The 27,528-nt window shown below is 31.8% G+C and overlaps 1 protein-coding gene across 1 annotated transcript in view; it reads right to left on the reverse strand.

Moving 5' to 3' along the window:
* The window catches only part of LOC139488357 (receptor-type tyrosine-protein phosphatase T-like), a 68,870-nt gene extending 42,179 nt beyond the window's left edge, over positions 1–26,691 (reverse strand). Inside the window, exons 1-11 of the mRNA XM_071273891.1 lie at positions 26,602–26,691; positions 19,200–19,301; positions 15,169–15,375; positions 12,701–12,931; positions 11,131–11,331; positions 10,031–10,204; positions 6,134–6,331; positions 4,490–4,624; positions 3,127–3,264; positions 2,552–2,695; positions 1,324–1,458 (exon numbers count right to left, since the gene is read on the reverse strand). Coding sequence (XP_071129992.1) covers positions 1,324–1,458; positions 2,552–2,695; positions 3,127–3,264; positions 4,490–4,624; positions 6,134–6,331; positions 10,031–10,204; positions 11,131–11,331; positions 12,701–12,931; positions 15,169–15,375; positions 19,200–19,254 — 1,618 coding nt within the window. The 5' untranslated portion in view covers positions 19,255–19,301; positions 26,602–26,691. The remainder of the gene's footprint in view (positions 1–1,323; positions 1,459–2,551; positions 2,696–3,126; positions 3,265–4,489; positions 4,625–6,133; positions 6,332–10,030; positions 10,205–11,130; positions 11,332–12,700; positions 12,932–15,168; positions 15,376–19,199; positions 19,302–26,601) is intronic.
* Positions 26,692–27,528: the final 837 nt, after the last annotated feature.

Below are 27,528 nucleotides of genomic sequence, written 5' to 3' on the forward strand. Positions count from 1 at the left end.
AATAATAATAATAATAATAATAATAATAATAATAATAATAATAATAATAATAATAATAATAATAATAATGATAATAATAATAAACAGAAGAAATACAGTAAGGTCTTTCCCTTTTGAAAAGGGAAAGACCTTAATTAAAAAACATGCTATGAGTGCCGCGAGAGAACGTTCCAAGAGGATTAAATGAATAATATTTAAGCAACGATAGATCATTGTACGACCTTAAACCATACCGCATAGTCAACTATATTAGGCCTTAATATAGCCAAAAAGGGAATACTAAAAAAAAAACCACAACAATGGCTTGATTTACGACAAAGCATTCAACAAAACATGTACGACCATGAAGACCGAAAGCAAACGACAACTTAAAAAAACCAGGCAAACGAATTGGAACAGGTACATATTGAATGTGGTTTGATGGAAGATGTGTGTGTATGTGTGCCCAGCCCTTATCTAACATAGGATAGTTTTGTAACAGCATAAAACATGCAATACAAACACAAACTCATAAAATTAGTTGGAAATGACATGAAAGTTCAGATCAGCACACGGCATGCCAAACAAAACAACTTACATAATTACATAACTTATAAAATAAAAAAAAATATCAAGTAATGATCTAGGCAAACAAATACTCGCTAGAGGCATTATGATTTATTTCCATTCTTTCTTGTTCTTAAATGATCCTCGGTTTTTACCGGGGTAACATTATGTTCCAAATCTATAAGTTTATATCGTATACATAAAATACTCATCATCAAAAAGCTTCAGAGAAATTAAGGTTGATGGAAACTTAACTCTCACTTTGAAAGGGTGTATCGCAAAGAATTGCAAAAGTTTGGACTTTTTAACAAATATATATGGAGTGAAGATCGTTTATATGACTGAGGTGAAGGATGGAGTTGTTTTAAAGTACCATATCATTATTCAGACTGATAACGTTAATTTGCTGATATGTTCTAAAATGTTTGATTGAAACCTACATTAAAACATGATTATAAGTCATATGTTTGTTTCAAAATCATTATGCAACAACAACGTTTCCACGTTTTCATGTAAATTCTGAAACGCATGATTCAAATCAGTGGAATAAGTCAATTCTGTACTTTTGGATTGAAAATAACAAAAACAATGTAACTTTTATACAAAAATAGAAATATCTGAACTTCGTTGTCCAAATGTTGATAAAAATTGGTATTGCGTGTAACAAAATAATTATTTATGACCAATGTCGCCTTACTTTTACACTTTCAAGAGAGTTTTTTGTTCATAAATATTTTGTAAATCTGATTATGTTTTTCTATGTTGGATGTTTCTTACCTTGGTTACATGATTGACCATAGAATCCCGCCTTACAGCCTCCAGATGGACATATTCCATCTGACTTGTTGCAAGGTGCACTCAGACAGTAACATTTCTGTGCACATTCAAACCCAAATTCTCCATCGTCGCAGGCTGAGGTAAAATTGAGCAATTTTAAAAAACAAATTCAAATTCAAAATTATTCTTAAATATCGCCTTTCATTTTGTAGACCAATTGCCAATAACTAGATTTTCAGGATTTGTTTTTACTTTAATCACAAAAGACAGATTTGATGGATTTTAGCGAGTGATTGTTACAAAACAGACTTTGATATACCTTACACTACTGACTTCAAAACCTGTTCCTGGAAGGTTGATATTTGGCAAATTCCATACACTTTTATTCCAGTTTTACGTCTTTGAATCAATCGACATGTGGTCCCAATTGCAACTGTCGCAAGGTTTCTCAAATCAGAGTCCAAATGTATTTTTTTGTACATAAATAGATATACAATATACAGGAAGACTTCGAGTCAACGAAAAATGTATTTTCCCTTTTATCGAAGTTTATTTTGTTCTTTGAAATCAACAGTCAGTTTTTTGGATTATATAAGCGAATTGTTTTTTTCTTGGACAAAAACAAAGAATAGGGAAATTAATAACAAACACAGAAACTATCTTGTACCATGCGACATTTATGGGCTTGAATGTAGTTAAAGGCATATCATACATATGTATTGCTACATTTACAAAATTGTGTATTTTCTCTGATTATTAAATTGGTTGCAATAAATTACATTGATTTCCCAGTGAAATAAAAACCGATAATTTCACATGTGAAATAAACGTGGTAATTTCGCTCCTCTGACGTGACACAACAATAGGTGTTGTCAAGACGTCAATAACGTCCGATCAAAACAAATTGAAATTGTGAATGCGTAGAAACAGATATAGTTCCTACCATTTTCTACTTTGATTTCACGAAAAAAAGCCATTTGCCAATGTAGTAAAATAACTGATCAAATAATTCAAATATCGAAAAACATTCAACTCGTGACCGAAAAACACTGATAATTCACTCATGCGATGCGCCCATTCGTGAATTAAATTAAGTTGTTTGGTCACTCGTTGAATATTTTTCTGTATTTGTATTTTTCGATTAGTCATTCGATAATTATTATTCATCTGACTAGAATTTCTTCTTTAAGAAATGTACCAGAGTTTTTATATACTAAACATTGCTTACATATGTCGCATTTTTCGGTGTGTTTATAACCAGGATTACAGCTAGTGGTGTTATCGCACAATCCATTAACAGGCTTACACATACTTGATACACATCCATTACAAAATTTAGAACAGTTTCTCCCAAACTGACCATTAGGACAATCTGAAAATATGTATCCGAAATTATTCCATCAAATTATTAAACAGCACACTAAAATCTGTTAGTCGACATTTCTATGTTCATTTCCTCAGTGGGGATTTGTATTAAAATGTAACACATAAATATCTCTTTCTTATCATAATCAATAAAACAAAAATGTACTAAATTACTTAATGTAAGAAAAACCCCACCCAACCATTGTACAACTGACACAATGATAAACTCAACATATGTAGGTGCTAACCAAATTAATGTCAACATAAAAAGTAAAAATTGATCTGTGCATATTTTGAATGAAGTAAAAACATCAAACGCAGATACAACTATTAAAATTGAAGTTAGGCTTACGTTTCTCTTTAACTTCCAGCAATTATTTGTAATAACATAATATATAATTAGATAACAAGATTGGTTCTTGATACAAAAGAACATACTTTGGGAACAATTGAATCCCTGCCATCCATCTTGACAGCCACCAATGCATTCTCCTGTTACGTGATTGCATGGAGGATTCCTACACTTTATTGAACACTCCTCACTACAATCTTTTCCGTATAAACCAGGAGGACATTCTGTAAAAATCAAATTTACTACATAGACATTCATATAATACACTTATACGAAAAAAAGAATTCAACACCTTAACTATATACCGCCTGACGAAAAACTGTGTAGTTTGTCTTCGCCATTCATATTATTTCATTTGTTTTTCTTTCAAAAATCCGAGAAAGGCATACAATAAATTTACAGCTGATTAACTATGAATAAATAACTAAAGCTGAAGCAATACAAACGTAAATGAAACTAAAAGTGAACCAAGGTACTCCAGAAATGTAAAATTTCAAAGTAGCTTGAGATCTCTAATAACATGAATAAATTTGTTCATTATTCAAGATCGAATATATAGAGAAAAAAAATCAACCAATGCTTATTTATGTTCTAAAATCGAAAGTTTCGCAGACTTTATAGTGTTTAAAAAGAATTAAGGGCTCAAAATTCTTACAGTCGATTGCACTGAGTGTGTAGGGAAATGTAGTATCTTTGGTTAGCTCTCTTGCTAGCTGAATCGGCACGAGTTCGTACACCATGACAAAAGCGTCACAGACAACAGAAACTAATGAAACTAGTTATATCGTTGTTTTCGATATGTTTTGTGTGCCTTTGATGAATGCAGGTTGACTTTACTGTAATTAATTGGTACACCGGTACCACAACCTTTATTTTCCATTGGTCGAAACTACTGGAAGATTAGCCCATTCGTCAATAGTTGGGCACTAAATAATGCTGCCCTTCGAATCAAATGATTTTACATATCTTGAAAAAGTATAAAAACATGGAAATGATGGTTAACTAGTACATAAAAAAGGCTAAAAACAAACAACAAAAATAACTAAAATAAATTAAAAAAATGAATAAGCGTTATTCCGAAATGTACAGCGTCCACTCGTCAACGAAAAACTTCACGATTAATTAAACACATACACTAAAGATTTGGTTACAGTGTTACCGTCCCCGACATCGTTTTAGCTACACATTTGAATATCATCAGGGTTATAATTGAACTATGATCTTAAGATATACTTTCCGTTTTAAGAGCTTGTAAGAGTATTTTGTGTTATCATTTTATGAATGTATTTAATATTTGTCCTCAGTTTGACATAATATTATTCATTCGGTTTTATTGATAAAATGTTTATTCAAAATATAGTTGCGAATATTTCCACAATAGTTAGAATAGCAATTTATATAACCTACTCAACGCTATAAATGTATAAATAAAACACATGTTGTTTTTACCTTTGTCACATTTTACATCAGTCCACCCATTCATACAACCAAGTATACAAATCCCGCTTACAAGATCACATGGTCCATTACAATTTTGGGAGCACGTTGTATTACAGAGCGGACCATAATGTGTAGGTGGACAACCTATAACAACAAATTTAGTCGAAATGGTTGTGTAATCAAATTGATGACTCCATTTATATTACATCGTAACAGATTCATCCTGAGCAATTTTATTAATAACTCATAACGTATAACAGAAGTTGAACTTTCAGCTTTTGACGCTGACCTTAACAGGAAGAATAAAAGCACAACCTGCCAGAGAGAGATAATATTCGAGCTGATAATCAGTAAAATATCAGGGTTCCAGCACATGCAAATTGACATTGTAAACGGTTGAGGTTTACAATGCAAACTTTTGATATCAAGTGCGCCAGTGAACGAGGATAAGAGGTATTCACCAATTTAACCTACAAACACCGAAAGTCGGCTTGGTAAGTTCTTCCTTTACGTTTTAATGTCGCTGATTTATTTTATTTCGCAACGAATACGGATGAAGGCTGGAATTCCTTCTGCCTGTGGGTCTTTATAGTGTTTTAAATAGAGGGGGATATGAGACTCTTAATGTGGATTCATGAGGAGTAGTTGCCATACCAAATACTTGAGTAGAAAGTTAGCTTACATAGGGATGTCAAAACCCAAACACCATTAAGTGTAACTGTTGAAGAAAACCAACAATGTCGTGTTGACATTAGGAATTTTTGCAATTTTAGAAGCATTGTTGTCACAGCAGAAGACAACACTTTACATTGCAGTAGTTTGTTTTAATCAAAATTATGCGAAAACAGTCTTTAAAATGTAGTTAAAAGTTTATCCAAAATAAAAATTATCAATAAAAATGAGAAAGAAAATGGGGAATGTGTCAAAGACAACAACAAAAGTCCACCAATGGGTCCTCAATGCAGCGAGAAACTCCCGCACCCGCAGTTGTGCTTCAACTGGCCCCTAAAGAAAAATGAATACAGGTTCATTGATTATTGACGTCATACTTAATTCCGAAAGATACACAAAAAACTTACATTAAATATCATACAAGACTACAAAAGTCCAGAGGTTTAACGTGTTTTATTTTAGATCACAACCCTCCCCTATACATCTATCCAATGTAGTTAAATCAGTACACAGTAAAACACAGTTCAAAATAGCAGTTACTGACATGCCAGCTACAGACCTCAATTAAACTTCAAAGATTATGTCTTCATCATATGAATATCAAGTACAATCCCTCCCGTTAGGGGTAAAATATTATACAATCATAAAATATATGAGAAGAACATAACCATTATTATGCCAACAACTGTTTTTCAGATAAATGTGTTTATTTCCGATGCAAAGACCCTATAAGTGAATCAATATTAAAGCCAAAATATGCAATTTTTAATGACCTATCACCAGTATCGTAACTATACTCTTTCTTGGTTAGTCTGTTTTAAGGTTTTGCTAGCTTTTCAAGTGAATGCAGAAATTTTTGTGCTTTGAAAAGAATATTACAATAAACAATTTGACGTGAAATACCTGATCGTTCGACTTCTTAGACGTTTCAAATGTGAGTATATAACCATTTCAAAACGTTTTATATGTAAAAGCACGCACCTATAATCCCAATTTCACATAGCTCAAGTTCTGTAACTGGACTGTGAACTGGAGGTACATAAGTTAGGAATCTAAAAACGGCTTTAAAGTAGATATCAGTAGGTAGATGTGTCCCATTGTATAAAACTGTTCCACTAGTCCAGGTATTGTTAGTATTTGAAGCGTAAACAGTATGATAACCATGTGTTGTTGTGTCATCTAAAAGAGAAAAAAATGAAAGTTTCATTTCCGTTTCACAATATAAATTTACTGATATAAGAGATAACCGTATAAAATAGGAGACATCTTAATTTACCTAAATGAAAAATGACAACGACAACCTCTGAACTGCAGGCTTCTGAATGCGGACAGACCAATACACATTGTGTCCATGTTTAAGGATGTTTGTGAGCGCTAAACACCCTTAGTCAGGGACCGTGTTGCTTAAAACAAATACAAACATTAAGAATAAGATAAAAATCGCTTTCCTGGATAGATCAGCACCAAGACAAAAAAAAAGAAAACTCAAACATGCAACTAATTAGACACAAGGCACCGATTTAAAGAAATTCGCAATACATGGACGCTAGTTCAATGCCAGTTATAACTAAGAAATATATCAAGTTCTTCACCTCTCTACAGTATCAATCAGTACACACATATCGGATTTAGTATAAAGACGTCAGCAATAGTCTTCGAAACCTTGTTGTAATGCCAACACACAGGTAAACCGTTTCGACAGATTATAGGACAATGAGGGCTCATACATATTCATATGTAGTTGTCATTTGTCATTTTAGAACAAATCAATCTCTGTAGCGCTATATAACTAGCGATACAAATATTATTTAAGATTTTACGTTTCTAAACTTGATAACATTTAAGAATAGGTTTATAAAGAAACCAGTTTTACAATTATACTAGTTGCGTTTGTTGATATTAATTTCTTTTCAGTGATGCTTGAGGCTAAACTATTCAAAAATGAAAAGCCTACAAAGTTTTAAAAAGCTAATAAAACCAACAATATCATAAACAGTATTTTTTTCATTGCATGTTTTGTTGCCTTAGCTTGTGGCTTTACAACTTTCTATTTGTATTCAAATATGTTTAATTCTGGTAATGAAGCAAACCGACTATACCAATTTTTATTACAATCAATGAGATGACATTTTTGAATTGTGTTTAATGTTTTATTTACGCATCGTTGTCAATATAAAGGAATTTGATGCGACTGTCATATAATTGAGAGGTTAAGCTAGCTATAAAACCAGGTTTAACCCCCCATTTTACATGCTTATATTAAACCAGCAATATAACAGCCCTTATCCCTTCGTTTGTTGTGTTTCATTTTGCAATTTGATAACTTTCTTCGGAGTTCAGTACTTTTGTGATTTTACTTTTTACACAGATATATTATGATGTAATGATCACTATTCTCTTTTTATTTTCGTAAATAGAATAGAAGCTTCTTACAAATCGTATTTGGCACAATTTGGTTGAATTTTGGGTACGCAATTATCGTTAATTTTGTACTTATTTTGGCTTTCAAAAATGTTTGATCTGAGCGTCAATGATGAGTTGTATGTAAACGAAACGCGTCCTTTTGATAACTAATTAAACAACTACACCCAAATAATATTTTCTTACAAAACCTACTACTTCAGGCTTCAATCAACATATGTATCGACATGTCGGGGATAATCATGATGATAGCTAGTTTTGACAGGATTGCTTACTTTTAGTTAATAAACATATCAATAAAAGGAAACAACATAAATCTGACGTGTTTTATAAATTGTGCTGGCAGTTAAAAAGCGTACCACTAATTTAAATCTTTCATTTTAACATAATTTTCAATTGATTACCTAAGTGTATATAAGCAATAATGTTACACATTTTGTATATATGAAACAACGCTATACACTGAAATGAAGGCAGGTATACTCCACTGGAATAGACTTTTGAATTCAGGGTCGACAGAACACCAAAAATAAAATTGACTAATTGATGTTTGCTTACGCCGACTCAGCGAAGCATACATATTTATGCTTTAATCAAGTTGACGGTCATCAGGGTTACACATGTTAATACCTTTTTGTATTTTACTTGAAAGAGAGATATTGTTATTCGTCCAGATTAGGTATTTAGCGGGTATGATTGAGCATTATTCTTGATAAAAGCTGACGATCAACAATGTCTTTTTTATAAAACATTTTTAAATGTGAAACAATCTAAAACGAAGTACGATATGAATCATTTGTTTTAACTCTTTTTCTTTTTAAACAAACCTACACATTGATTTTAGTTAAATTTGTAGCGCTAATAGAAATGAGTGATTTTTTTAATTATTTTAAACCACTTCAAAACAGCACACGGTTATATTAAAGTCTTGCAAATATTCATTGGAATGATATTGCAATATCAATGTGCTATGATAATCATATAACAATAATGTATATTGGTATCATTTTTATGAATTTATGAAGGTTCATTGTGTTCAATAAGAAAACAATCTTTAATGTATAAATCACAACGTGAACTGGTGGTTTATACGGGTGTAAAATTCAAAAAAAATTGAAAATAGTTTTATCAGTTGATTTAAATGCATCATTTTGAGAACAAAAGTAGGTGTTTTTTTTAAAGTAATGCCAAGTAATGATAAAAACTCATATTTTGATATTTTTGACTGGTTTATGCATCCAACGTCCATTGTGTCAATGTTGTCTGTTAGCAAATACCTTTGAATATCTTAAACTTTATATCATACTTCAAAGGTTTCCATAAATCGTTAGAAAGGTCAGATGATTCATTATTTGTTTTTAATTCTATCCCCAAATGTCATCTATAATAACAAAAGTACCAAATGAGGTAACGACAAATCAAACCTGGATTGGGAATGCAGTATACGTTTCATTCCTTAATGCAACATTAAAAATCACATTGAAAATCCATCAGGAAATTGGTGAAATAGTGTTTTAAATCCCAAGACAGTGTATATGAAGGTAAACAAAAACTTAGAACACTAATAATTAAAACATGACATATAACTTTTTTTTTTTTTTTTTTTAAATATTTCCCTATGTATATATCAAAAAGGCATAACATAACTTATCATGATTACGTTTTTCCGACGTAGTCGGTATAGTTTCGGTTTGTGCCCTTTGAACTTAAGGACGATTAACTATGGCAACAGAATATGCATGCTCGAAAATACTTTCTGTGATTGGACAAAATGCTGTCATTGTGGGTGATTTGGTTGTGTTTGAAAAAACATCTCGTTAATTATATCGTGATGGAAAGCAAGTGAAAAACTATAAATATTTGAACTAGATCTTACAAAGATTTATATTTTATTAAAATAATTGTTTCTCCAATAGCTCTTTGCATCCATGACAGCTGTTTATTCGGGACAATAATATAATTTTTAATGTAAAATTTGTTGTACGAACGTACATGACTTTTAGAACGCACCTACGCATGTGAGATTTCCGCGGGGTTTTGGTGAATTTAAACAGAAAGATACGAGGACCGAGAATACTGAACACAAACAGAGAAAAACGTTATTTAAATGGTAGATCACTTATTTAGATATAATCGGAATATTCACAAAACAATTTGTAACGTTCTTTTGTTGGTAATTCATTGATTTTTAGATAGTTAGAGCATTGTTGTTCACAAGATGATGGTAGTGAACGGGCGTTGCCACCAAGGACACATTTTGTCAAACTATGCAGGTTTTCAGTGCACTGCAATCGCCTTCTTGTAGTAACATTCAGCTGGAGATTTAATTAGAGAGGTCCTTCATCATTAAGTCAGTGTGCTGCTGAAGGTTATCGAAATGATAGTTTTAAACATATACTCAAATTTAAATACGTCGGATATCTTTTTTAAAGATAGTTCTTGTTTAATTTTGTGTACCTGCTAAAATGAAATACATTCCTGTAACAATACTTTTCTCCTTAAGGTCAACATGAAATCTGACATTAGATCCTTCGGTTTTGGCACATGTTGTTTCAATTCCATCGTTTGCTAGACCAGCATCTGTACTACCACTTGGAAACTGCCAGACGAGACCATCAGATGCTATGTTATCTATGATAAAATGAATACCAGTCAGGCTCATATTTTTATATGTAAATGAAATGAAAAAAATAATTAATCGAAATAAATATTTCAATTTAGATAAGAACACTTATATATAATATGAAATCTGTTTTGAGAAAAAAATATTCTTGCAAATCTTTACTAAAATATATATATGTTTTTTTAAATCTGATTTTAGTATGTTAGACAGGAGTTTCTGGAAAAACTTTGATGGTGTACTATAAACTAAAAAGATTAAAACAAGTATATATTTTTTTTAATTCTTAACTTTAACCGTTTGTGTTTCAACCCTAGGTTCGATAAGAACCAAAACATGTCTGTATAACATGCCCCCACGTTATATCATTTGTCACGGTGTGTACAACTCGTATACAATCTTTATAAAGGTAAGATAGATGAGTATCCTTACAAGTTTTTATCAATGCCAAATATAGAATTTCCTTAATCACAAAGTATGAATAATGTTAAGATTTATCAAAGGTACCAGGATTATAATTTAGTACGCCAGACGCGCTTTTCGTCTACACAAGACTCATCAGTCAGACTCAGATCAAAATAGTTAAAAAGCCAAACAAGTACAAAGTTGAAGAGCATTGAGGACCTAAATTCCCAAAAGTCGTGCTAAATACGGGCAAGGTAATCTATTCCTGGGATAAGAAAATCCTTAAATTTCGAAAAATTCAAAGATTTGTAACAGGAAATTTATAAAAAAAAAACCCATATCATTGATATTCATGTCAACACCGAAGTGCTGACTACTGTGGTGATGATCCCCTCGGGGACGAAACGTCCACCAGCAATGGCATCGACCCAGTGGTGTAAGTATTTATCAAAGATACCAGGATTATAATTTAATACACCAGATGTACGTTTCGTCTACACAAGACTCATCAGTGACGAACACAGTTACTTACACTTGTTACAATACCTTCCAGTTCGTCTTTCTTTACACCCGTCGGTGCAAACTGCAGTATCCTTGTCGCAAATATCTTTTAAACAGTTTTCAGCATTGCATCCCCAAACACAAGATCCGTTTCCAGGGTAACAGTTTCGCTCTATACAATTTTCGGGACAAAATTGTTCGCAAGTACTCCCCCAACGACTCTTTTCACATCCTTAAAAAAAACCAGTATCAGTATACATGATTAAAGATAGTTATCAATCAATGATTTATACAACAATATATTTCAACTGCAACGGATTGTAAAATATTTTACATACACTGCTTTTCTTTATATGTATCTTTCATCTAAAGATCAAGACACACAAACGATTAGTGTTTAAAAGAATTATGTTACAGAGATTAGGTTTATTAAGATATTTAAAATGAATTTACGTTTCCTCCACCCATATTCTATAATAAAAATGAAATAACAAAACTACAGAACTCGGAGGAAAATTATGAACGGATATTTGTATAGTCTGTCTTTCTATGGTGTGTGATGTTACACTATTGTTTCAGATAATGGTGAAGGTTTGGTATCTTTAAAACAAATATGAATATGTTGTTGATGTGGCTCATAAGTGATTTCTAGTTTCTTGTTTTCTTTATATATATAAATCAGACCGTTGGTGTTATAGCGTCCTATTCGGTTTGAGCCAAGGCTCCGTGTTGAAGATCGCACTTTTACCTTCTTATAATGAACTTTTATAAATTGTGACTTGGGTGTAAGGTTGTAATCATTAGCATTCATACCAAATCTTCTAATATCTAGTCATTAAGCAAATTTCAAAATCAAAAGGTCAAACAGATCAAACGAATGGATAACAACTGTAATATTTCTAAATTGGTACAAGCATTTTCTTATGTAGAAAATGGTGGATTAAACCTGGTTTTCTAGCTAATTAAACAACCTCTTACTTATATGACAGTCACATTAACTTCCATTTTCTTGACAACGACGTGTTGAAAATAAATATATGAAAATATGTAAAAAAAAAATGGTACAAATTCACGCTATCTTATGATAATGTGACCCAATATAGTTTACTTCTCCCTATTATCTTATTACTTATTGCACTTCTCCCGTATATCTTACTCTTGAACATTCCAACCAGTTTTTCTATGCTTATTTCAAACGAAGCTCATATAGATCACAGCCAACATTTGCTGAATCACAAACTTTAAAAATACCCTTGAGCTGTACTCGCTAAACACGTGAAAATAAAAGACAAGCTCAGCTAAGTGCAGAAATGAACTTGAGCTTGTGTTGAAAATAATTACGTATCTGTACACATCACTATTAACAAAATTCAGAATGGAAATGGGGAATGTGTCAAAGAAACAACAACCCGACCTTAGAGCAGACAACAGCCGAAGGCCATCAATGGGTCTTCAATGCAGCGAGAAACTCCCACACCCGGAGGCGTCCTTTAGATGGTTCCTTAACAAATATGTATACAACATGTACAAGTTCAGTGATAATGGGCGTCATACTAAACTCCGAATTATATTCAAAAACGAAAATTAAAAATTAAACCTACCATTAATGGCAACGTAACATAACTCAACAATTGGTCCATCCTCGCGACCATTTGGTTCTGTAGATCCTTTATCATCGTAATAAATGACATATTTTCCAAGTTCATAACAAGGAATTGTCTGTGTGATGTTTGGTTCACCAGTATCAGGATCTGCATAACAGAGATGATCTGTAGGTGGAATAGTTGATGCATTGGATACATATAGTTTAAATCCATCCATACGTCGAGAAACTGTAATAATTATTAAAACAGAATGATATGGAATGTAAGAATACAAAGAGTTTTTTTTTCTTTTTTTTTAAGAATCAAAGAGTGTTGCGTAAAACTGTCAATACGGGAATAAAAAAAATTGTAGGGTTTACAATTGACAATGGAAATGGGGAATGTGTCAAAAGAGACAACAACCCAACAAAAGAGCAGACAACAGCCAAAGGCCACCTATGGGTCTTCAATCCAGCGAAAAACACCCACACCCTGAGGCGTCCATCAGATGGCCCCTAAACAAATATGTATACTAGTTCAGTGATAATGGAAGTCATACTAAACTCCTAATTATACACAAGAAACTAAAATAAAAAAATACCAAACAAGACTAACTAAGGCCAGAAGCTCCTGACTTGGGATAGGCGCAAAAATGCTGCGGGGTTAAATATGTTTGTTTGAGATCTCAACCCTCCCCAAAATGATGTAGACAAAACAAGCACACCACAATACTCACAGTAAAACCAGGTTTAAGAGAAATCAGAGTCCGATGTTAGAATAGGTAACAGAAGAAACTAAACAAAATGACATTAATACATAAATTAACAAAGGACTATACATGTTTAAGAAGCGTATAGTTGCGTACATCTGCGTTTACTTTTACTGATTTTTAATATGGCATGATGCATTAAAACACTTTGGACACCATACAAAAAATGATTAGTGTTTCCTCTCACGTAATGTTTATGCAACACTCTTTTTATGATTATGCTAGTCTATGCTTTTAATTAAAATTTGCATTCAAATTGCAATCATTTGGTTCATTAAGTTAATTACCTTTAAATTTACTGAACCATATCAGAAATGTCGACAATGTTTCCCCTCGTACGACAAGAGAAGGCATTATACTTCTCAAGAAATACATCAATTCAGAAACATCATAAAAAAGGTAAATTGTGTGCAAGCATTTGAATCACCTACATTCAAAAGAGGAAAACATTCTGACAAAAATTGTCATAGAAATGTAACGTACAAAGTCGAATTGTAATGATTTAAGCAATTATAATTTTCTTTCAGGATCTAAAATATTAATTAGACTAGAAGAAAAAGTCCACTTAAAAGAACCCATATAAATCTGTTGTCAACAAAATAGCATGATTATGATTAGGTAAGTCAATGATAACAATAAAGATAGGAACCAAAACTGAACTGTTAAAACAAATGCCTCTTAAGAAAGGATGAGCTAATATAGTGTCGACACGTTTTGTAGTATTGATAAAATATGCTTCTCCTCCTGTTAAAGATTGTTTGTTTAGTTTGGTCGCGTATGGATAAGTTTGAGAATCCACTACAGTCCTTCACAACAGAAAACAAAGAAATAAAAATGGTTTCTAAATATGAAAAAATAGAACCAGTTACAAGTTGTCTAACTCCTTTTTCCGCTTTAGTTGTACTTTTGGATACATTTATGTTCTGTCAGCTCTTAGGCATTTATATATGTATTGGACTACCATATATTTTCCCTCTAGTAACCTTAATAAGTTATGATTTGTCAATTTGCGCACCTAGTACAGTAACATTGATACTGGTTTATATTACAAACAAGGTGTTCCAGATACAAACTTGATTCCCTCTAAATAAGCAATGACAAATAGAATGCTTCGATTTAGAAAACCTTAAAATTATTCTGTTTTGCAACTATGAGGCCGAAATCAAATTATTGTAATTGTATGTTACACATTTCGGGACATTTTCACCAGGGGTTTATAGCCGGAGAAAATTGATACAATTTAGTACTATCGTGCGTACAATCTAGATATCACAGAATTTATACTATCTAACGATAAACCCCAGATGAAAGAAAACAGGTATTGTAGAAGAACATCATTGGGTAAGTTCGATGAAAGTTTCACAAATTATGGCAAACCGTTCATGAGCAGTAAAGGATACAAAATTGAATCAGTATGATATTAGAAAAAAAGTACGAAACCACGAACAGATGAACAGAACGATAATCGGACGCCACCATCCGTATATATATACAGTCTCCTAAAGAAAACGGTAAAAAAAAGAATCCAGACTTTTTGCATAAATATTCATAACATAAATATTTCACTTATGTGATAAAATTTCGACCTCGACGGACCTTCGTTATAAACGTTTTCGAGTAAGACGAACGTAGCGTGTTTGCATTGAAATAGACAACTTTACACAATTGCTATCTGAAATGTGTCATATGGTGTAATGTATGTGTTGTGTATACTTACAGTTTTCTCTGTAGTATATATCGATATCTGTAACGAATGCAGATTTGAAAGAAAATTGAAACATCCACCATTCTGCGGTGGTGCCAAGATGCGTGTGGGTACATTTATCAAAATCAAACTCATTTGATATAGGTGGTTCTATAGCATTTTCTGCAAGGCCTATATTAGTTGAACTTTGTGAAGCCAGTCCAAATGCTGTAAGGTTCTCTGTTAAAAAGGAATAGAACTCAAATTAAGATACCCCGTAAATAGTGCAGGTAATTTATTTATAAATGTAGTATAATGTTATAAAATTTGCTCTCATGATAACCTTGAATAGAATGATTTTTCCTGATTGAATTGCTAACACTTATTTGCATACATTGCATGCTGGACAATATTGTCTTTTTATATTCAAATAATAAGAAATTTTATACAGATGAGAACTCGCATTTTTGACAGATGAGAGACGGATTACCTTTAAATATCAAGCATTCATTCCGCCTTTAGTAAGACTTTAGTTTATATTCAACGGTCATAGTTCGGTAAAAAATTTATGATTCATTATTAATTAAGGAATACCATGTATTTACAATGTAGGTGATCTCAGATAAAATTAAATAAATCAAAAATTCAAAATTGATTATTTAATCTGGAAGAGTATTATTAAAGGATCAAAATGAGCTTAACATATTGAAAGGTCATGGATCTGCTTTTTGAGATATTTGATTAATGAAATATGGCGGGAAAAGACTGACTCGGACTTTTACCTTATACTTGCATTGTTATTATTGAAGGTCGCATATCAAAAGAAAGAAAATCAGGAATCTACCTAAATTTTGTCAAATTATCTTTTATGAGGTATTATGTTTTATTTCGAAGATAAATAGGTGTTATAGGGCGAAATGTTTTACCTCGTATCGTTTGGAAAAACAACATGGGGTTCCAACATTTGACACTTATTCCACCTTACATAAGTAAATCCTTAATTTGTATTGTTTTAATCAGTAAAATAATTTCTACTGCTGATACCAGTCCATTGAGTATAGCAGATTGAAAATAGAAAGTTTGAAATTGTTGCATATCTATAATACTAAAATGAAGAGGTCCAATTTGTCAGCCGTCATCGGGTAAAAACGACAAATCAAAGAATTCAACTCCATATACATGTATAACTAATATAGGACAATGGTGTAGATTAAAAAGTACACCACTCCAGACCCTTTTGTTTTCAGCATAATTAATATTGCCAATAATTAACAAGTTCCGAGTCGAATCCGATACCAATACAAATAGTATATTCAGCTATTACCTTATCTGTACGTTCCCCATTTGACAGGCGCACCACCAAACGGTGTATTTAGGATTTTGCTATATACACGGGTCATAATCAAAGGACTGACACTACTAAATTCAATCATTGTCAAATTGTTCCCTATTGTATATAGTTTTATTCAGCAATCAGCAAGACTTTCTAAGATAACTAATATAGGACAATGCTGTTGATTAAAAAATACTCCATTCCTGGATAGCCAGGACCTTTTGTTTTCCAAATGATTTATATTTCCAATAACTGATAAGTTCCAGGTCGACGAGTTCAAACAGAAAGATTTGAAAGCAGATAAAACTGTGTATCTTATAATCGACATGACTTATCAGATGACAATACCAATTACTAAAATAAGGCTAAGGCATAGTTACATGTATATACTTTAATTCAGTCACGGACCCGCGATATCACGGGTGTGTACTTGTCATATATAAATTATCTTTTTCACAATTTGTGAATTAATTGCTTGGTTGAAATTGTTTATATGAAAACAACTTGAAAAAACTCCATTGCATACAGACATGAATAGTAGTACATGTTTTGTCAAATCATACAATATCGGTGGCTCTCTATTATATCCTATCGTATTGACCCTTAAATTTACACAGAGCAATACAACCTAATTATCCCTTTAACGTTAGCCTAATCCTCGGCAACCATTTATCACAAGACTTCAAACGGGTTTCTACATAGTGCAGTTGATTTGTGGAACAATTATTCTGATGGTGGTAATAGATTCAAACTTTGCAGTGTATTTAGTTTATGTCATAGAAAACATTAATAGCTATCGACACATTTCAGAAATCAAAATGTCTGGTTTAGGCGTCCATTTCAATGCCGCCAGAAAATGTATACAAAAAAAATATTTGAAAATAATATGAATTTACTAATTTTTATAAATCTTGGCACATTTATCTCAAGGATTATTATTTGATGACTTCAGACATTGAAGTATTGGCGGCCACTTTGATTGGTTGCAATTTGAAAACATGAATGTCCTATAATACAATGTATCATTATTGGCTATTTATTTTTTCGGGTGAAGAACTGTTCGTTATTCTGTTGTGCTGTTTTTGAGTGTTGTCGAATGTTGTTTTACGTGTTCGTTTTTATTCTATGGTTAACATGTTGGAAAGTACTATTGTATTTTTTTTTGTGTATTTCTCTGTCCTGAATGTTCTTGCATTTATTTGTACTTTTTAGTGTTTTATTTAACATTGCCATAAAAGCTCGAGGTTTGGCTGGCCACAAAACCAGGTCCAACTCACCATGTATTCTTAAAATATTCTGTACCAAGTCGGGAAATAGAAAGTGTTATCTTATAGTTCGTTTCTGTGTTTATTACAAAATCGTTTGTTTTTGTTGCACTTAAGTGTCTTTGTTGTTTCGTTTTGTGCGACCATTTTAAAAAACCGCCCAGCGCAGCCATTTTGATTTTCTGAAATAAGTCCGTGGCTATAAAATTTTGCTGTACAAAGTTAGATGCGTTTACCATCATCTGAACAATTGTTTCACAAATCGACTTGTGTCGTTGAATTGATGTTTTTTCTTGCAAAATTCCTAACTCTACACCTTTTTTGGTGTGGGACACCTAAGTAATTTTTTATAATCCGGTAATTCAGCTTTGCGAAAGTTAGTTTATTTTCTCCCATTATTATAAAGGAAAATGGGTCATCGTAAATCAGTTTGATATCTAATATTATCTTTTTTTAATTTTGCATCAAGGAAAAGGTAAAAATTAGTATATATGCAAACATGTCTAGCCGTCAATGAAATTTTGTCTCAGTGTCTGTCAAATTAAAAAAAAACCTGGCGAAGGCAATGTCTTTGAAAGATTTTGTATATTCATGTTTTAAATCGGATCAAAAAAATGAGAACTGGAATCTTCCTCGAGTAGACATTTTCATTTTAGTAGAAAATGTTCCAGATGACTGGCCAGTAGAAGCTAAACTTGAGGAACGGTCATCATGTATGGAGGGTTCTGCTGAAGCTAAACTAAGTGAACGGTAATTATTTATCAGATGAGGGGGCGGTTCAAATTTTTCACATTAAACAGTTTTGTTGGCAACCCCACAACTTTAAGAACCATTTAATGATCCCACTAAGTACCTACTAGTTTGAAAAGTGTGACCCACAAACAAAAATTCCTATTTATTGTATAGTAAGAATTATTAAAAATTCTAAGGATTTTCTTATCAAAGTCGTATTTGGCACAACGTTTCGGAATTATGGATCATCAATGCTCTTCATTCTTGTTTTGCTTTCAAGCTATTTTGATCTGAGCATCACTGACAATGACTGATGAGTCTTATGAAGCCGAAACGAGCGTCTGGCGTATCAAATTATAAGACGGGTACCTTTGATATCTAATTGTAAGAAGACATTTTCACTATAGCAGTACATTTACAAGACGAGGGATTTGTAGAAGTTAAACTTTATATATTTATATAGAGGCAAGAGGGTCTGGATTTTACCCGAAGACAAAGATAGAGTACATGTAGGAATAAAGTTGAAAGGAAAGAGGAATACAATTTGATTTTGGGAAGAAAGATTTTGAAATTGAATATTTACTGAAATATTTCGTCATGTGTATATAGCATGTAATCATAACAAGTTACTAAATTATAAGATCGGTGTGTAATGTAAAAGAAATCCTTTCAATGAGTAGACATATAATTGTTATACTAATCTTGAAGGTAACGAAACATTTAGTTTAACTTACGTTGGGCAGTAACAGTCAAAACAATAGATAAGTAGATCAGTAATATGAGCAGCATACTAGATGACGAAAGGTCCAGCAGGTTTAGTCGGAACTTGCAGTGTGCTAAAACAAAAGTAACAACACATGTTAAGTACTGCTATGGAGTGTTTGATGACATTGACTACTCACGAGCGTCTCGTATGGGTGTATTCTCAGACATATATAAATGTGCTTTGGCGAAAAAGGAAGACATTCATAAAAGTTTTGTTTGGGTTCGTACTTCACTATTGAGAAATTGTGTAATAATGAGCGTTAACGAATCCCGCGACACACATCTTTAATCAGTGTGAGCAGAAATTTCATGTTGTAAATTTTCTAAATAGTTAACAATTTAGTTCCAATGGGTATTGTGTTCCCAGGGGAAAATATGAGAAGAGATACAGTATTAATATACATATAATATATAATATATATAATATTTATATAAAATTACTTTGGTGTGTGTTTAATAAATTAAAGTTATGCTATCAGTTACACTAATTTTCCTAAATATTTTTTGATTTTTAAATATCCAAACCGCTATCCCACTGCGTTGCCATCTTTGCTATTTTATTTATTTTTTCAATCACGTCGGTTGTAAAAGGATTTCGTTCGTTCTTGATTTATGATCTTTAACAATAAAAAGAAAATTGGTAGCGAAAAAAGATCAATGAATCCACATTTGCTTGTCTTGACTTTGATCTTTCAATGACGTCATATCATGATTGTGATCTTTGCGTTATTACATGACAGGTTGACATCCATTGGTGTTTATTTGTGGAATCAGATATTTGACAAGATAATTTGTACAGAAATAATTCACATGAAAACCATCAAAACTGTTGTTGAATTCATTCGAAGCTGATCTTTCCTTCCGTTACTGTACTGTTTCGAGGTTATTTCAGAATTTAAACTTATTATGGGTTTCATAGCGATTCAGAGCTTAAATTAGTACGTGTCTTTTTTTTTAATTGCATTTCATTCTCTTTTGTTTTTTATTCGTGAAGATATATTTTATCAGATTAAGGAATGAACGCTATTCTCATTTCAATGACATGTCGAGGGTATATTTGTTTAAAATTCAAATATTTTTTATTTTAATTGTTTAAGATAAGAAGTGAACATACGGAATATAGAAAACAAAAGAACAGTTCATTGAAAGCATGTTTACGGTGAAATTTAACATACTTTAAAGTTCCATATGTATATATATTTCAAAGGCGAATAAGAAACTGTCCGTTTCGTAGGAATGAAAAACAAGAACCCCCCCCCCCCAAAAAAAAAAAAACCAAACAAAACACGTGCAACTAAAATTGCAAACGTTGCAATAGAAAATTACCCCATATACGTATCCTACCTCCTCTTTAGTCAGTATGTATAATAAGTATTTTTTATACACTTATGCAATTAGGAAATTGAGAGATATCTTTTTATATTTCTATTATAAGATTATTTGTAATCATTTAGATCTCGTTGAACTGCATCTGTATATCGAAAATATAATAATTGTTGCTTTTATTTTTCCAACGATACAGTAAGAAAAAGTGAAATAGGCCATTAACGTATAAGCTTCATCAAACGTAACAAGTTTCCTTCTAAAGTGACATTTCTCGAAAAGATACAAATGTACAGACCTTTTGCCATTGTTAAAGACAATATCTGCGAAATATAAACTAGCGCTAAAGCCCCAGTCACATTGTCAGGTTTCAAGAGCTACGTTTTACTACGGTTTAAGGCGTAGCGAAACGGGATTATACGTATTAAAGTGTATCAAAACGTAGTGACCCTTTGTTCAAAACGGGACCTGCTCCGTATATGTTTTGAAAATTCAACAACAATCGTACCGAAAATTGAAACGAATTAGGAATCTAGTAAATACGTACCAAAGCCTAGCGGAACGTAACGAAACGTGCTTTAATTACTACAATGTACGTATCGAAACATATAAATGCGTGGGGGTAACTTGGGTCTACACGAACTAATACGTTGCAGAACGTGATAAGAAAGTAGTACAAACCTAGTAAAACCTAGCTCTCAAAATAACGGGACATTTTTATTCAAAATATAGTTGAAACGTAGTATTTTAAAACGGAATAAAACGTGACAGTGTGACTGGGGTTTTTCACACTTTTAATTATAAATGTAACGGTATGAAAATATGTTGGTCTTGTATTCCTTTAGGTACTTACTAAATCATTTAAAAATGAATGATGTATGAAAACAAAATCTCTAGGTTTCCATGTTTTGAAAAATGGCAAATTAGTCCGTAAAAAAAATCAATAAATACTTCAGTTTAAGTGTTGCACTCGGTGACACTTCAAAGATCTTCGATAAGTTTATTACACAATATGTTACCGTCGTCTAGATCTGTTGTATTTATGATTAAGACTAAGTTTTGAAAAATAAATAAAATGAAAAATGAAACAATTACATTTCAGTAGTTGTACGTCTTCAAAATATGTGCAATCTGTCTGTAAAGTGTTATGTACATTGCCTTTTATTGTATGGTTCATAATTTTTTCTCGTTTCCCATTTTTTTTAAAGAGATTAGACCGTTCGTTTTCCTGTTTAAATGGTTTGACACTAGTCATTTTGGGGGCTCTTTATGTCTTCAAATTCGGTGTGAGCCAAGGCTTTTCCAAATTGTGACTTGAATGTAGAGTTGTCTCATTGACATTTATATCACAGTTTCTTATATACATCTGTTCTGGTCTGAAATAATTAAGAGTGGTTGATTATTTAGATAAGTACCATATTTCTTCTGGAATTATGGAAGCTACGGATTATATATCTCATTATTTTTTAGCTCACATGGCCCAAACAAAATTGTTAATCGGGTCAAGATCTATATGTCCTGAAATTTTCAGAAAAATCGGACAAACTGTTGTCGGGTAGCTGCCCCTGAATTGGTAATTTTTAGGAAATTTTGCAGTTATTGGTTATTATTTTGAATATTATTATAGATAGAGATAAACTGTAAACAGCAATAATGCCCAGTAAGGTTATTGTCCTTTATAGTAAATTTTTAACAATTTTCTTTGAAATTTTGTAATCATACAAAAATCTTCTCTTCTGAAACTACTGAGACAAACTTAACAAAGATTGGTCACGATCATCATTATCATGGCATATATTTGAAAAAAAATGTGTCCGATGATTCATACTGCAAACCAGCATGACCAACATTCCTTAAAATAGAACCTAGGGGTAAAATGCAGTTTTGGGCTTATATCTTTGAACCTAAAGCATTTAGAGCAAAATTTATGCAGATATAAAAGTTCATCAGGTTAAGATATATTTGTCCTGACATTTTCAGACGAATCAGACAAACTGTACTTAGGTTGCTGCTCCTGAATGATAAATTTTAAAGACATTTTGTTGCTTTTTATTATTATTTTGATTATTATTATAGATAGAGATTTTTTCTTAACAGCAATAATGTTCAGCAAAGTAAGATCTACAAATAAATAACCATAACTAATATGGTCAACTGACCCCATAAGGAGTTAATGCCCTTTAAAGTCAAACTTAACAATTTTTTTTGTAAATGTTTGTAATGTTTTACAAAAGTCTTTCCCAGAAATAACTGAGACAAATGTAACCAAATTTGGCCACAAATAACAGAATAAGCATAAGGGTATTTAGTTTTTAAAAATTTGTCCGATTACCCAACAAAATAGCAGGCATGGCTAGAAATAGAACATATGGGGACACATGTAGTTTTTGACTTCTGTCTCTGAAACTAGAGCAAAAGTATAACGGTTGCATTATTTCATAAAATAGAGAATGGAAATGGGGAATGTGTCAAAGAGACAACAACCCTACCATAGAGGAGACAACAACAGGAAGCCACCAACAGGTCTTCAATGCAGCGAGAAATTCCCGCACCCGGAGGCGTCCTTCAGCTGGCCTCTAAACAAATATATCTACTAGTTCAGTGATAATGAACGCCATACTAAACTCCAAATTGTACACAAGAAACAAAAATTAAAAATAATACAAGATTAACAAAGGCCAGAGGCTCCTGACTTGGAACAGGCGGAAAAATGCGACGGGGTTAAACATGTTCATGAGATCTCAACCCTCCCCCTATACCTCTACTCAATGCAAAAAAGTAAACGCATAATAATACGCACATTAAAATTCAGTCCAAGGGAAGTCCGAGTCTGATGTCAGAAGATGTAACCAAAGAAAATAAACAAAATGACAATAATACATAAATAACATCAGACTACTAGCAGTTAACTGACATGTCAGCTCCAGACTTCAATTAAACAGATTGAAAGATTATGTCTTCATCATATGAATAAAAGGCACAATCCTTCCCGTGAGCGGTTTAGTATCATACCATCATAACATATATGACAAGAACATAGCCCGTGTCATGCCAACAACTGATTTTTAAATAAATGTGTTAAGTTCTGATGCAAAGATCCTATAAGTGAATCAATATTAACCCCAAAGTATGCAATTTTTAATGACCTGACAACAGTATCGTAACTATGCATCAATTCTAAATAAAAATATCATGCGAACGACACAGACTCCTTGGACATCTAGTTTGACATTCACATGAATTTCAATAAAATCTAAATGTAGACATACATGACCATGCGATGTACATCACTACAATGTGTGTTTCGCTTTCGAAGGCTTGCCTGCATATTACATATTGCTCATTGTCTGATTTAATGTACCTAAATACTACATGTTTAACTGATATATAATTTTAGAATAAATATTTGTTACAAAAGGATGTACTTTCTACAAAAAAATCTTTAACCAATAAAAATGTATAGTACAATAAATTGGAAACAATCTTCTTCTCTTCGGCAAAATTTAAGGATTAAATTTAATCACTCTAAAAATTTTTTATTGGTAACATCTTTGTAGGAAAAATATACCATGGCACTTTCCATCTGACAACATTTAACTTGTTCACTATTAAACACCACTTTCGTTACTGTTTTCTTTTTCACGGTGGTCAGTTTTTTTATTGGCGAAGGAAGCCAAAGTGCCCGGAGAAAACCATCGAACCTCGGTACGAAAACTGACATCATAGTTAATTAAGATTGGAGTCGAACGTGCCTATAATGTTCTTAAAATTAACTTACCATGCTAGTGTTAACGTTAGCAAACAAGTGATACAGTAGTTTGACTACGTAGACCACTTTGTCATTGAGGACCCTTGTTTGCTTTTGACATTATTATGTTGTATGTACTATAATTTTCAATAGCTTGTCCAAATATTGATACAGACCGGCTTTGTAAATTTATGATATACTTAAATATTGTAAATTATTTTATTGTAAATATATTTTGATTCAATTTGTCTTTCTAGCCATATCAATATATCCTTTAAGTTATAAACAATTTACATTGATTTTTTCTAATATTTATACAGTTCTTTTTATCTTTATCTTTAGTCTTCCTGTCATGTTTTTTGGACAGACGTTTTTAATATCTAAAACTTTACAGTCCAATTTGACTTTACTTAATAAATAGCTAATTTTATACAAAACTTTCTGATTATTTTCCATCACGATCCAATATGACATTAATATAAAACTATTCACGACGTCGTGTCCCCCATTTTTGGAAGATCATGCTATTGTTGCAAAGGATCTATTTTCCAATCAATCTGTTTTCTGATATTAGAAAAATGATCGGTATGTTTTTCCTAAACTGCTCCCGTTTTCAATCGTAATCAAGTCGTTATTCCATGTATCTCGGATATGAAACTTTTAACGGGTTACTACGTGATACTTTGGCCCATTGGTTTCTGAAAACACCGAATGGACAAAGTTTAGAAAATATAACTAATAACGTAACGTAATATTCAAAGGAGTAGGGGCAATAAGGCCCTTATTTGGCCCAAAAATTACTGCAAATTTAAAAGTTATCATACATATTTTAAAATTACTGAAAAGTATCTCAGGTAGAAGGTATTCAGAAAAACTAAATAATTTTGGACATTAAACAAGTTAACATTGCAACAAATCATGCCTTAATTTGCCTATTTTGTAAAATTTTGTGATTTTCCTTGTTTTTCATCAAATTTTTAAGTATATTTTCGATTGGAAAAGTATGTGCGCACGCAAGAACCAACTTTATATTTGGTAAGATTTTGTCAATAGTAATGATAAAGCTTCAGTTAAATTATTTTGTTGTTTCTTGGCTGCGCACGATGTTTCCACAACAGAAATAAAGATTGAAAACTGCATAAATTCTGAATTTTCATCGTTTTTGTGAAAACAGTATATATTATGACGTAATTGTGACGTCATCACATAAGAATCTTAATGTTTTTCATTTATATTTCTTGACCCTGTGCATTTCTAAAGATTATGTTCCAATTTGAAAAAGTTATCAAACATTTTATTTTCTTGGGCCAAAACCAGGCCTAAATGCCCCTACTCCTTTATAAAAAAAGTCACATGATAAAATTGTATAATTACAATTTAATGCTCCGAAGAGTAATTAATTGCATGTACATGTATGTCTAAACATAAATGATCTCCTTGAATATGAGATATATTATTTGGATATGATCATTTTACATTGATTCTTTTAAAATTTAGCATGCAAACGCGGGATGCGTCAAAGATACAACTACCCGCCCAAATAGCAGAACAGGCCAGGGTAACCAAAGGATTGAAAAAAATCCTGCACCCGGAGGCGGGCTTCAGCTAGCCCTAAACAAAAATGTGTTCTAGTTTTGTACATACATTTAAAAATATTTTGGAGCAAAAACGACACCATGATATTATTGGAAACACTATTACAAAAAGATGCATACCAATCGAAATATTCGTCTAATATGAAGAAATAATCGATTAATGCAAATACATTACTTTTAGATATGAATCTTTGGTAGGGTTGCATGAACATGTTAAAACTTAAATGCAAATAATAAGGAGCCGTGGTGTAGTGGTTAGTGCATTGGACTTATAACTCAAAGGTTCCTGGTTCGATCGAAAATTTAGGGCTTGAATTTTCGGCTCTCCCTTGACACCATTCGCGAGTATGGTCTTGAGAAACGATGATAGTCCATTAGACGATAGATGGGTTACTCCTGTTAAGAGAGAGTTATGTCTCTTACACGTAAAAGACATCCTTGCAGATTTCGAAAAAGAACAGACTAATGCCGCTACAATACAGCACTTGCACCAACAAAGGGTAAGGGATTAATATCAGAAATAGCTTGTTTCACAGTCCACTATAAATAAATATGTTTTTAATTAAATACAAATTATCTTAAAAATGTATTCATACTACAGAAATAATAAGATGCTTTACCCTCACTTTGTATATGTAGTATAACTTCTTGCATATATTTCTTAAAGACAAATAACTAGTGATAATATAACGAAAGAAAACGTACCTTACATCAGGAATACTTTTACAGTAAATAAACAATAGAACTAGGAAGCACATCTGTTCATTTCTCGAGTTATATGTCAATTTCAAGTTTAATCCGATACTATATTATACCTTAAAGTCGGGTTGTGAGTTAAAAAAATACAAAATCCTTGCAAACTAAATGATTTATATTTGATAAAAACGGACGGGTACAAAGAAAATGAGTAGCTCATAGTTGTTAATTGAATTAATCAGAGACATATTAAACCACATATCTCAGGATAAATAATTGTTTGTGAATATTGTCAATGACAGAAACAAAATGTTTTAGTATTTATTTATTTTAACTAAAAATGAGACCACAGAAATATTTTTTTGTACATACTGTTCTAACAAATATCTAGAGGCCCTCTAGCAATCCAGTTCAAAGATCAATTAAACAAGCCCAAAATAATCAAAAAAAAGTATATTAATCTTCATCTTCCTTAAAAAAAATCCAGATGAAATAAATTGAAGTTACTAGATTATACCTGGTAGGCTATCTACAGAAGGGCATTTTGTAAATTTTATGTAAAATTTTTCAATATAAAATAATCATTACCTTTGAACTGAATTATGAGCAGAACTCGTGTTCATTACCCCTTTTTTTAATAATTCAAAAACCCTTATTCAATTATCAAAAGGAAAAAATAAATACATTTGAAAAAGGCAGTTTTGTTTTTGATTATTGGTTTCACAGCTGAATCCAAATTTTAACTAAATCAAAAAAAGGAAAAACAATACATTTCAATAGGTTTAAAAACCTTTACTAAAATTCAAATGAATAGAAATTAATTCATTAATAAAGTACTTATAGGAATAAATTTAGTAAATGCCAAAATTATATGAATAGTATTAAAATCTATATATTTTTGAATGCAAACTTTTATATATCAAATTATTTATCATT

The sequence above is a fragment of the Mytilus edulis genome, chromosome 1 (genome assembly GCF_963676685.1).
Source record: "Mytilus edulis chromosome 1, xbMytEdul2.2, whole genome shotgun sequence".
Classification (NCBI taxonomy): Eukaryota; Metazoa; Mollusca; class Bivalvia; order Mytilida; family Mytilidae; genus Mytilus; species Mytilus edulis.